General features: G+C 34.5%; 1 protein-coding gene across 5 annotated transcripts in view; it reads right to left on the bottom strand.

The window, feature by feature from the left end:
- Window positions 1–13,866, bottom strand: part of SMCHD1 (structural maintenance of chromosomes flexible hinge domain containing 1) — a 129,697-nt gene that overhangs the window by 24,692 nt on the left and 91,139 nt on the right. For 4 of the 5 annotated variants that reach the window (XM_061399827.1, XM_061399829.1, XM_061399828.1 and 1 more), the window contains 8 exons: window positions 13,285–13,434; window positions 9,265–9,391; window positions 8,980–9,099; window positions 7,948–8,033; window positions 7,244–7,366; window positions 5,494–5,684; window positions 3,667–3,776; window positions 3,213–3,283 (listed from right to left, as the gene is read on the bottom strand). In XM_061399827.1, the coding sequence (XP_061255811.1) occupies window positions 3,213–3,283; window positions 3,667–3,776; window positions 5,494–5,684; window positions 7,244–7,366; window positions 7,948–8,033; window positions 8,980–9,099; window positions 9,265–9,391; window positions 13,285–13,434 (978 nt within the window). Of the gene's footprint in view, window positions 1–3,212; window positions 3,284–3,666; window positions 3,777–5,493; window positions 5,685–7,243; window positions 7,367–7,947; window positions 8,034–8,803; window positions 8,872–8,979; window positions 9,100–9,264; window positions 9,392–13,284; window positions 13,435–13,866 lie in introns of those variants that run through there. The other variant, XR_009733269.1, reaches the window with a different exon arrangement.

Raw genomic sequence — 13,866 nt, 5'->3', positions numbered from 1 at the left:
AGAACCAGGTCCTCCTGAACGCCTCAGTCAGTGACCACACAGAGGCTGCTGGAAGTCAGCCAGGATATGAGTATTCACACTGCGGGGGCTGGCAAAAGCTACAAATTAGGGTCCCACCACTCTACTCAACAGAGCTGGTTATTCAGTAATTAACAGCACCTCACTGTGTCTCATACATTGTACATGTCCAAATAACAGACTGAACTATTGACAGAATCTACCAATTATTACTCAACTTGCTAATTCATCCTCACTAGTAAGCTACTCACCTTCTCCTAATAGATCATATATTGTCATAACTTCTAATGGGTATGATTTCTGACTTATAATTCAGGACATATAAACATGGTAATCACCATCGGAATATAGCAACTTCCTCATCCACAGCCATTTTCTGATACAGTATATTAGAGCCATTTTTAAGTTCATAAGGAACCATTCATGAAGACGCCAAATAGTTTTCCCCAATTAGCTCTTTAATTTTCAGTAATCTCACTAATTTAGCTCTCCTAAACTGAAGACACACTTACTATTTCTTCTAACTGGGCGCATAGAAAATCTGTTCTGAGTAGTTCTAGTTTTGCCATGAATTAGTACTATGACTTGATACAGAACCACTATTTGTTTTGTACTTAAGGTTTCTCATCTAGATTATTAGACTATATGATTTTAAGATATCCATGATTTTATAATACACTATTTAAGAGTACTAGATCATATTTTAAACTGACTTCTGTTTTCTCTTCAGTAACTACTCTCACTCATTTTCAGCTATAATATTTTGCAAGCCTATAATGTTTATATACATGTTTATCACCTGCTATTTCCAAGTCCCTAACACCATATTTATTAAATTTAGTACTTCTTCTATATCAACAAATTCAAGACCTTTGGATTTCAGATCCAAATAGATCATTCCTTTACTGAAATTTTATTCATTTCTTATTTTCTTATTTTATTCAGTCTTGACAACAGCCCTCTGAAAGGCCCTTCTTCACAATAGATTGCCTTTCTTTCCTCATGAAGAAAAACTTAAAAGTAATATAGAAAGGTTAATCTTTCTTAATAAATACAACAGTATACAAATACAACAGTATACAATATATTCTCCCATCTTGTTTAAACTACATAAACTTATTTTCTAAAGGGCTTAATTTTGTACATTACCATTTTGCAGCTTTTCAACAAAACAATATATTTTGCAAGTCTTCCTCATTAGGACACATCAATCTGCTTTAAATCTTTTTAATAGATATATACTATTCTACTGTATAAATTACCATAATGGAGTGGTGCAATCCTAACTGATGGCCTTTACCTGCTTTCAAAATTTCCTGATAAAAATTCTTAAACATTCCAGTGAATATTTTTGTGAGAGTATGCCTGTAAGATAAATTATCTTAATATATGATGATATAAAGAAGGTGGCATCTACTTTGCCTCTCCCATGGAAAGGAAAGAGTCTATTCCAAACTCCTTATTCCCCCATTTGGATCTAGGCTGGCCAGATTCTGACCAACCAAATGTACTTCCCGACACTGGGACTTAAGAGACTGTAACTTCTGTCTTCACCACTGTAATTTTCCTTCTTAGGACCCAGATGCCACTGATAAAATCCCCAGCAGCCACAAGGAGTGGCTTGTGTGGAGAGATCTAAGTCTGCCAGCCTATAACCCTTGCCGTTTGCCCAGCCAGTAGTCAGTTATGAATGAGCCAGTATGAATGGGAGATAAACTAAGTAGGAATTAATTCATTTTCAGAAGTAATTTCAAATATTTCTAATAAGAATTTGCTGAGTTGGACAGTTTTTCCTTCCCAGACTGTTTGGCCAAAAAAATGTTGTTGAAAAAGAAACGGAGAGCCTCCAGGCTAAGATCAAACCCAGTGCACAGTCAGTATAATGTAGCCTTGGAATCCAAGTCAATGAAGGATGCCTGGGGGCAGGAGGAGAAGGGGACAACAGAGGATGAGATGGCTGGATGGCATCACTAACTCGATGGACGTGAGTTTGAGTGAACTCCGGGAGTTGGTGATGGACAGGGAGGCCTGGCGTGCTACAATTCATGCGGTCGCAAAGAGTTGGACACAACTGAGCGACTGAGCTGAACTGAACTGAAGGATGCCCCTACGTTAAGACCTCAGAAAGATTTAAGGCACTGTTTTCCAGATGCTTTTAGCGAGAAAAAGGTTTCTAAAAACCTTAATGGCGTTACCTCACACACCCATGAGGGGGGCTGAGAACAATGGTGCAGGTGACAGCCCCAGAGGTGGCTCTGGCCAGCTACAGCTAAATCACAGTGGCAAGCATCATCAGCTGCCAGCTGTGTGAGGGAGGCGCTTGGAGCTTTCACCATCCCAGTGCAAGTAGCCAACACCACTTAGAGAAACCCAGCAAGGAATGAGAACTAACATGCTGCTACTGCTTAAAGCCACTAACTTTTGAAGTGTTTGTTATGTAGCAATCGATAAACATTTATATTGCTAAATGCTCTGCAAAGTTATCATCAGATGCATTGTATCCCTTAGAATCCCTGTGTTAATGTCCTAACCCCCCCAGTTCTTCAAAAATGTGACGTGAATTGAAGACTGGGTCTTAACAATCAAATTAAAATGAGGTCATAACAGTGGGCTCTAATCCAATGAGTAGTGTCCTTAAATAAAGGGGAAATTTGGGTACATAAGCATAGATGCAAACAGATGCAGGGAGAATGATCATCTGCCAACCAAGGAGAAAGGCATGGAACAGACTCCTTCCCTTATAACCCCTGGAAAGAACTGGCCCTTCTCACACCTTGCATTTGGATTTCAAGCCAGCAGAACTGTGAGACAGCACATTTCTACTGTTTAAGCCACCCAGTCTGTGGTACTTTGTTACAGCCCTAACAACCAATAAACAAGGGCTGCCTCAAATTGTGTTTCCAACGACATTATCTGAGATAACTCTTTTTCAATACCACCATTAATAGACATTGATGTGGAAACTTAGACAATTTCACAGCCCGCAAACATTTCATTTTAATTTGCATCTTGGCAAATTCATTCATATATTTTGCTCAGATTCATGCTGCTTATCAATTTATAGGATTTAAATTGGTGTTGCTGTCATTTGCACATGTATCTCAAAATAAAATTCTTTATAGATCTCTAACATTAAATTTTAAAACACACAGTAAAATTTGAGCTACAAATTAAAAAAGAATTCAAGTACATACCTCTTTTCTGTAATGATTGGCAGCATCCAAATTATCCAAAATAATAGTGTCTCCTAACAGCATACCAAATACTAAAAATTTCAACAAACAAAATGTTAAAATTATGGTATCTTTTTTGGTCATATTAAAATATTAACACAGTCTTCTGCTGGTAAGCATGCTGTTGTGTACCCAGAAGCTGAAATACAATGACTGCACATGAAACATTTGGAAAAAAAAAATATAACATATTAAAAAAAAAATTTAACATACAGTATTAAAAAGTTTTCTTAGAAATAATGCTAACATAGGAATTTTATTCAATACTTTCTTCTAACAGGAAAAATAAGAGAAGTAAATATTAATACAACTATCGTTTATAAACTAAATAAGAACATAATTTTCCATAATCAGTAATTTAAGTATCTGAATCACAAGCATAACATATGTATAAAAAATGTCACAACTTTCTTACCTGTTTCACAGTGTTCTACGTTATCAGGAAAAGTCAACAAGTCTCGGGCAAAGACGGGGTCTCCAATGGGTTTAAAATACAATTTTCCATTTCGGTAATGAGGTAGAGGTCTAAATTTAAAAAAGATTTTAAACAAAATATGTAATTTATTATCAAAAAATACATATATGATGAAAAACATATGAATATACTGATTATCTCTGTGATCACAACTCCCTATGCACAGGTAATACTCCTAAATGCTTAACTGTTACGCCTTTGGAAATGAAAACAATATTTACCATTAAAAAAATATCTGCTTAGTTTTATCTGTCCTCAATTAGTTTGTAAAACTGATATAAACTAAGCTTTGTTTAGTTCTGACAAGGAAAGAAGAGATGCAGCCTCTCAAGCTGGCCCTAACCTAGAATGCCAATGATATGACTGTCTCATGCAGACAGTGGCCCTAGAATGGCTGAGGGCACGGGCAAGGCCAAGGCTGAGAACGTGGAAAAGCAGCTGCCCAGTACTCTGGCCACCTGTCCTCTGACACAGTGTACAGAATGAGCAATTGAAATCCAGGGATAACAATGAGATTCAAGAGATGGGGGCTGACTGGGGTGTCAGGGCTTTCTCTGCCCACATAGGGTAGCTTTACCCAAATTGTGCAGGTAGGAGTAGAGGGGGGAGTGGCTTTAAGAGCTAGTCAACTCAATCCCAGTAGGAGGCACAAGACCAGGAAGTAAGGATAACTAGTTTTTAGAGCAAGCATTAGCCTTAAATACCAAATTCATATTTTCCCTAAATAAAGGATTCTTCATTTGATCCTCAGGGATAATGAAAAAAAAAAAGACAGAAGACCTCCTGAAGGGAAAATTACTTTCAGAAAAATTATTACTCTTTTCAACACAGTTACAATGATTTGATAGGACATCCCATGTTATTTAAAATGGGTACTGACTGGGAGCAGAGTGGGAGATTTTAGAAGCAGAAAGATTTGAGTTCAAATTCCAGCTGTTTGCTTGATTTATGTTTAGATTACAAAGTGAAATAAAATGTTAGTTTAATGACACAGTAAGCTCTTAATTTATAGTTTCTATTCTCCTTCAAATCCCATTCCTACTCAGCTATAGGCCTTGCAAAACTCTGTTTAGGAATCTGAGAAAATTTTTGGTCAATATTCTGTTATATATTTTAATTTTTTTTTTTGCTTTGCTATCACCATTTTGCTTGAGTCTTTTAAGGCAGATTTTTTAAAATAGTCAAAACTAGAGTACACATAAAATACTTAAATGGCTAACTGGTTTGCATGGTTATTCCGAAAAACTTATTTTGAAAAGTATACAGGAAAACAATTCGAGAAAACAGATTTATATTAAAACACAGATGTAACATCCTAACTAGATGGTCTCTTACATTTCAATTTTGCTAATGGCAGTTCCAATAGAGACCTTCTCTACCTAAATGATGGCTGTTTATTTTTATAGGACTTACAAGAGGACAAAAGACATTGATCTATACTTACTCCAAATAAAGGAGTTAAACAGTCTGTTAATGATAATGACATCTCACCATCCTTCCTGTTTGTTGTATGTTTGTATGTGTATCTGTTATATAAACAAATAACATTTAACTGGCAAATTAAACCTGGCCAGCATATGTGATGAAATATACTGTAACACTGATCTTAATGAAGATCATATTTGTGAGGAAGACAAAAAATAATGTAGATAATGTGAGTCACTTCTCTGTTTTAAGTACCTTTGAGAGAAATTTTAAAAATCTATGATTTGATAAAAAATAGAACAGGTATTTTTTTTTTAATCACTACTTGCATTTTTTTCTAACCTTTTCCAATCTGGAAGAGTCTTTTTATAAATAGAATCGAGGGGCAACACCTGCTGACGACCTTGGGTTTCATCATAAATTCGACGTGCAGCATCAGTGGTCAGGGTGACCACACAGTCCATGTCACTTGCCAGATGCCAAGAGATAACCATTGCGGCTCTATCATCTTCAATCTGTGCCAGGTGTGCAATCTAGAAGCCATTTAAAAAAATCAAGTAAAAAACTTCTAAATATATTAAATATTTTAAAAGTCAACATCTAAACAGCAAAAACACTTTATTTTGGGAAACATTCATATGAATTAACAAAAAATTCTCGAACTGTAGAGGCTTACTGGCTTAAATATTTTAAATAGTCTCTTATGCTATTTAATTTCAAAAAACCATTTTACAGATTAAACTACAGTAAATTTTGCCAATAACCAAATAAAAATATTTGGCATATTATCAGTTAGGTGATGTACCTTTTTTTTCACATTCATTTCTCTACTAGTGGGTATGTCAATTGTTAAAGCATAAAATACACTTAAACCTAAATATAGTTATACCCTTCTAAGTTGATCATTTATGCCAATGATTTTTTAGAAAATAAATCTATCATAAATAAGAATAATTTCTTCCGTTTTTATAAATTCTGTAGGGCTCAGAATTAATAGTCACTCCCCTATTTACAAAAACAGATGACCACCAAACAACTGTATGGAGGTTATGTGTGAAGGGTATGGAGGTTATATATGGAGGGTACGGAGGTTAGGGCCCCCGACCCTTTGATCAACTGGAAATCTGTATGTAACTTCACAGTGGGTCATCCATACCTAGCTAGCTTTACATCCAAGGATTTAACCATTAGGTAGTACTGTAGTCAGTATTTAGTTTAAAAAAAAAAAAAAGTCTGTGTCTAAGTGGACCCTCACAGTTCAAACCTTTGCTACTGAAGGGTCAAGTGTACAACCATCCATCTGTATCCACAGGGAACTGGTTCCAGGAATCCCCTTAGATACTAAAATCTGTGGATTCTTAAATCATTTATATAAAATGTCACAGTATTTGCATATAAAATTAAGTATATTTTAAACCATTTCTAGATTACTTATAATACCTGATACAATGCAAATGCTATGTAAATAGTTGCCAGCATGTGCATGTGACAAATTCAAGTTTTGCTTTCTGGAACTTTCTAGAATTTCCCCCCTCAAATATTTCTCCTCTGCAGCTGACTGAATTCGAGGAATTAGAACCTGTGGATGCAGAGGACCCACTGGATTTTAGTCACAAGCTTGTTCAAAGTTTTCTTGCTCAAAGTCCAACATTGCTCAAAGCCTTACTCAAAGGCTTAATTTTTGTGGCTGATTTCAAAAGTCATTTATTACACTGGTATGGTCACATTTACCCTTTATTCTTACCTGATCTGGTAGCAAACACCTGCCCTAACAATGAGAATGTTGTGTCACTGTTAAAAACATCACAGTGTCCACCCTGTAGAGCAACTCCCCCCTATCTGCAGTTTCTCCTTCTCCATTTTCAGTTACCCAATCAATAGCAGTCTGAAAACAATAAATGAAAATTTCAGAAGTAAACAGTTGATAGGTTTTAACTGCACACCGTCTCAGCAGTGTGATGAAATTCCACTCCATCCTGCCTGGGATCCCCAACCACTGATACCATCATGGCTCCAAGACCCAGGATCACCCAAAGCCTACAGAAAACAAGACAATAAAATGTACTGCCTCGTAAACGGTTGAAGCACAAACCTTTCCCAAAACATCTCCACTGCCTTTAGTATAATTTGGAAGAGTACATGATCTTCTGGGTTTTTTCTTTAGTTCTTCCTGTTCTGATAGCTTTCTTTTCAAAAGTGCTTCAATGTGTGGCACCTGTAATTTATAGAATAATTAAATGCAAGGCCAATTACAATGACTCTTGTACAAGGTAGAGAAAACAGCAGAGAAAATTCAACAATTTGGACAACTCAAGTACAAAGTTACTACATTTCTTTTCTTTTGAGAATATGATCATAGAAATGTAAAGTATCAACCTCACTAATTCTTTTTTTCTTAGTTAAGAATTATATGACCTATAATAAGACTTATGAGTTATACACATAAAGAATATAAGCTCTAAAAAAAACTATTGTCTTTTGTCACTTACTCTCATTTTCTTTGCCACTGATTATTACTTAGGACACTTCAGTGCAAGTTCTCAACTTGGTGTATTATTAATATAACTTACTAGTATTACTAGATCAGCAACACAAACTGCAATTTCTCTGAAAAGAGCACTCCATTATTGTTAGTCTATTTCAATGTCCAGTAAGTGACTGGATTATAATTCCCATATGGCTTAGGACCCCAAAACAATAGTGTCAACATTCCTAATAAAATATGAATGATTAAAAACAAATTATAGGCTAGAATTAAAAAAAAAAAAACCTTTCACATACACCTGGAAATTGTACCTGCTGTGTTGTAGAAATGTCAATATTGTGTTTTTTCAGTTCATTTCGCAACTGGGCCTCTTTTAATTTTGCTTCTTCAACTTGGCCTAAAATTAAAAATAAAAACTATCAATTTGTGATAGCTCTTATAATAGTTTTTGGAAAATGTTTTCAATCTCTTGTTTTTTTCCTTTTAATGATTGATGCTAAAATGAAAAATGATAACTATTATAGAAATCTTAAATAAATTAAAAATCTAAAATTAATGTTCACATCTAATATACAAAAAGAAAACACAAAATGAATGCAACTGGAGGTATTATAAACTGCAAACTACAAGTAATCTTGGATAAGTTATTTAATTCTAATCCACATGAATATATGCATAATTATATACATAATTACATAAGGATATTCTAAGAAAATAAGACTTTTTAAAGAACAATTTTTAGTACTACAAATTATGTATTATTTCATTACTTAGTTCACATTATCCTCTAAATATCCCTGACATGTGAAAAAATTTGACAAATGGAAAGCAATGATAGTGCACAACTCAGCAAACACCCTAACAGTACAGACATTATTAAAAACTTGTAGCAAATATGCCATGTATTTATTAAAAAATAAATTAGCTATTTCTCTGCTGCAGATGTTTGTAAATTAAACTACACACAGTCAAACTAAAACTTAAATTACACATCACTTTTTCAGTTAAACTGTCATCTAGTATCTTTTGCCAAATGCTAAAGCTAAATATAAACCTTATTATTATGTCAAAACCCTTACATTTATATAGATTCAGATTCCTAATAAAAATTGCAAAATGTTGTAGGTAAGCAAGCTATATGTTTATTTACAGACAAGAACACTTCACCTTAAGACTGAATGATGAGTCATATGAACCACTGCTGCTACCCTTCTGCTGCGTCCTGCAGTTCACTCCTAAGTCCAAGGGAAGCAGACAATGTTTGAGTCCCATGGACTCAACCTTCTATCTCACTGTTACCCAAAGCGTCATTTTCTAGCACTTCTGAACACAAAATGACTTACACTTCATCTCATCAAGAAGCTGTTTGCTGGTATCAAATAAAGTTCTGTACACTGTAATAGACTTGGATAATTGGTCCTTTTCTTTTGTAAGCGCTGCCATTTGTTGCTGCTTCTTAACATCTAAGAAAAACATTCAGATAATTTATTTCAATTTTTAAAATGTGACTTTTCCAAAATGTCATCACAAGATTAGATAACTAGTAAGCACCATTTAATGGAAAGCAAAACAGTTATTCAAAGTACCACAAACTCAAGAGTTTATCCTCTAGTTTCCTAGAAACTTACCATTGTAAAACATAAATGGTAGGATATATGATTCTAACGTTCTGGATAAAGCTGGCAGCCGAGGCTCAAACACAATAAAATACTCAGTACTATCCCTTCCAGGACTATTTTCTGCTAGCACTAGACTCTGTATAAAGAGAAGAGCAGTAAGGAAAAACCAGTTTTGAAAACGTATTTGTAAATACACAAATGTTATATATCTCATTATACTCTGTTTTCAAGTAACTGGTAAATTTAAAAGGCAAAACTGACTGACCTGTGAGGTTCATTAAGCATTCACTCAAACATCAGCAGCACCATCCAAGACATAAAACTCTTTGGTATTGGTTTGAAAGCCAAATTATCTTATCAATAAATAGCTTATGCAAAAATTATATACCATAGAAAACTACGAGAAAAAGTATCTTCCAGACCAGAAATAACAATGGCTTCTTATATCTTGACCAGAAATGGCTTGATTTCTATCTTTAAGTTGAAGCAGTGTGAAACAACTGATGGTGTGAAAGTTATAAAAATAATCACAAAGAAATACACAAAGCCCAGTGCTGAGTTTAAGTTACGCTGTTACCATGGACACAGACCCATCAGTCCCAGGTGACCAAACAAGAGGTCCTGAAAAGCTCTAAAGATTTGGGCTTTTTAATGTATTTTTCTGCATTAATGCAAACACACAAAAACTCCTGATATATTTTATAGCATATGGCTAGTAAATAATGCAATACAAATATCTATATCCTAAATAATCTTTTCAGTCTTACATGGAAACAATGGGTACTAGCTGTTTTGTTTTTTTAGACCATAGTAATCAAGTTCAGAGAAATAAAATTTTTAAAAATCTAAATCAACAGAACACCACAGAACAATCCACGAAATAATAAAATAAGTCTATCATTAAACCAATGCCCAATCCCACTTGGTTTCTGAAAGCTGTTTTCAATGTACGTATATGAATATAAACACAAAAATAAAACTTCTTACACTTAAAATATGACAAACTTTACTGTAGCAATTTGCTTTCAGCACTAATTTTGATTTTAATTTGATTACAAACAATTCAAGTAAATGTTTAATTACCAATATTTTACATTTATGCAAAGTATAGATATAATATTCTTTCACTGGGTGATGAACATTTTAGTAAAAAATTTTAGCTAGTACTTATAATACAGCAAAGAAAGAACCTTTATATACCTCTTGGTGTGTTCTCTAGATTAGCCAAAGAAATATAATGACTTGTTAAAAGTTTAATAGGTAGTATCAAATTTCTCTTGAAAATGACTACATCAAATTATCCTCTCATCATTAGTGTGTAATATCCAGTTCCCCTGATGCTTGGCTAACATTTATCATCAATTTTTTTTTAATAAAAAAAAAATGTATTAAAAACAACCAGTCATTACTGTTTTAACTAGTATTTCCCAGATTACTACTGAAGTCATGCTTCTTGTTCATTAGTTATCTATAGCTTCTCTTCCACTAACTGCCTGTTTATATTCGTTATCATTTATTTTTCTACTAAATTGTCTTTTTTCTTATTGATTTGCAGGAAGTTCTTCAGAATATTTTAAAAATATGTTCAATATACTGTACTAATACATTATTATACAAAAATATTATTAATCTTCTATTTATGTAATTAAATATAAAATCTTATCCTTGATGTCTTATTTAAGGAGGCCTTTTCTATCTCAAAGTTTTACAGTTTGTAATGTGTTCAGTTTACCAAAATCCATGGAATAACAGAATTGAAGAGAACTGAAGAGTCCAAAACTGGATTCATATACAAATGGCAACTTGAAATGCAAGCAATGGACAAATACACAGCAGAGTAAAATGTAGATCAAGAAGGCAAATGATAAAGAATTTGAATAACACAATTAACAAACATGAATAATTATAAATTTAGATTAAAGCTTTAAAGAAAGCAGTATACATTCTTTTCTAACAAACGGGAACATTTACAAATGACTATGTTCTAGACCCAGTGTCTCTTAAATGTCCCTAATGACAAGAACCACCTGCACAGATCAGATCCGATTCCACAGCCCTGCCCCAGACCTACCAAATTAATACATGGTCAGGAGCCAAGTAGGACCTGAGAGATTTCTGCTTCTTCAACATGATACTAGGAACCTCTAGTGGAAATTCACATGCATGACACGAAGCTGACAGAACATGTAGCTGTGGGAGAATAGTTTATGTCACCGTCCCAACCTCAGAAATGCGTACAGCAGGGTAACCAAATGCCTGTAACTGTGGCCAAGGAAACAGGACAGCGGTAACCTGGATACAGGGAGTGGGCACCTGTGTTCTTCCAATGCAAATCGACTCTGCATGTTCAAAATGTCTTCCCCGCCCTTCTGTTTTTAAACTTGTGGTTTCATCACCCAATCTTTGTTAGAGTGTAAGAAAATTTCACTTTATCCTCAACCATGATAAAAATAAAAGAACAAGGGTAAATATAAGTAGCAACTGACACTTGCCCTCAATGTCAAGGAATGAAAAGCAGCAGCATGGATGCAGCTGACTGGAAAATCCTACTACCTGAAGAGAACCTTGGCCCAGTACTGCCAAGTCTTTCGAATTCTCCAAATAAACCAGGAACCTAGAGATGTTCAGCTTGTTCGTTGGTCTGGCAAAGACCATTACGGCATTATAGAAAAAGATCTCTTTCTGAAAATTCATGAATTTTTAAAGTGTTGAAAACTAATTAAAATGGAAATGCTGTGATGGTCAGTCTTTGCCAGACCAACCAAGAAGTCGAACTGTAGACCAGGTGCAAGATGGCAGATTCCCCAACTGTTAGCCTAATATCGTTAAAACAATGTGAAGAAAGCTGATGCAAACACTGCTGATAAAACTCTGCAAAGAAAAGTAGATTTTCACTTTAGGATTGATCAAATAAATTATAACCATCAACACAACAATGTAGATTTATTCTCAAGATAAAGATATATGTATGAATGTCACAGTTGGACCATAAAGAAAGCTGAGGCCAAAGAATTGATGCTTTTAAACTGTAGTGTTGGAGAAGACTCTTGAGAGTCTCCTTAGACTGCAAGGAGATTAAACCAGTCAAGTGTAAAGGAAATCAGTCCTGAATAGTCACTGGAAGGACTGATGATGAAGCTCCAAGACTTTGGTCACCTGATGTGAAAAACTGACTCACTGTAAAAGACCCTGATGCTGGGAAAGATTGAAGGCAGGAGGAGAAGGGGATGACAGGATTGGATGGCATCACCAACTGGATGAACATGAGTCTGAAAAAGCTCCGGGAGTTGGTGATGGACAGGGAAGCTTGGCACACTGCAGTCCATGGGGTCGCAGTCAGACACAAGTGAGCGACTGAACTGAACTGACAGATATATAGCAAGGATGTGCGAAATGAGAAAAGATTTCATTAAAGTAGAGTTCTATTATATTAATGAAACTTTACACCCTCCTCCATGTCTATATAAATCACATTCATAGGACATCCATGCAGTGTTAGTGTATATATAGAAAAGTGTGGAAGATTATACACTGAATTGCTAATCGTCAGTATCTCTGAATGGTGACAGTGCAGTGATTACTTTTTTATGTTCTCTCACTGGGTATGCTTTATATAAGCAAGCTATTTCCATTTTGGAAAAAAAAAAGAATGACAAAGATAAGCTAGTTTTACTAAACTTTTCTAGATATGCGTACATTTTACCTGGGCTATGTTTGATTCTATTTCTATCCACAGGATGCTGGCTTTTCAATGAAACATGATTATACTGTCAGTGAAGTTAAAACAATCCAGTCACAGAAAACAGTCATCCACAGGGAAAAAGAAAAATAGGGTCTTTTTAACAGTAACAATGATAGTGGGTTCAATGTATAATACCTCAGAACAAAAATCAAAATATCTGACTTTCCAATTTAATGCTATAATTAGAATATCATCATAGCTATACACACAAAATAACAAGTATAATAATATTGTGGTTTAAACTATTAAATACCAAAACCTTATCTACTAGAAGACAAAAATATTACCGTGATTTCAGCTGAACCTTTCACAAAGGGAAATTCAAGTGTTCTAATTTTCCCATTAAACAGAGGTATGTCATCTTCCTCATTAGAACCTTTGATGGTAGCCATTACAGTGCCAACCAAATCAACTCCAGTATGATTGTTGTAGTCATCCTTAAACAATGAAAAGTTTCAGAAAACTAATTAAAAGAAGCAGAAAAAAGATCAAACACAGAGAAGGACATGGGAAAATCAGAAATATGATCTATTTATAAAGCTCCAAATATTAAATCACCCTGATCCTTCTTACTCCAAATATAGAATTCAGATCTCAGAGTAAGAGCTCTACAGGCAGGAAATAATCCCAGAAACCATAAAAGAACCAAAAGTTTTCACCTAATACAATGACTCCCAACTTTATTAAAAGGACTCACATTTTAAAAAGTGTTATGTACCTTTAGCATCTATTTAAGATCAAGGGAAAACCAGTTTAAGAACCAGTTAAGTTTCATGGTCTAAAAACAAGAAAACACACTGAAGGCGTTAACAACCCTATTTGCCAAGTTTTTAAAAAAATGAAGTCCCACTAGTGTTATTTTACATGTT

The sequence above is a fragment of the Bos javanicus genome, chromosome 24 (assembly GCF_032452875.1).
Source record: "Bos javanicus breed banteng chromosome 24, ARS-OSU_banteng_1.0, whole genome shotgun sequence".
NCBI classification, from domain to species: Eukaryota; Metazoa; Chordata; class Mammalia; order Artiodactyla; family Bovidae; genus Bos; species Bos javanicus.
The sequence above is the reverse complement of the archived record's forward strand: the minus strand, read 5'-3'. Positions and strand labels throughout refer to the sequence as shown.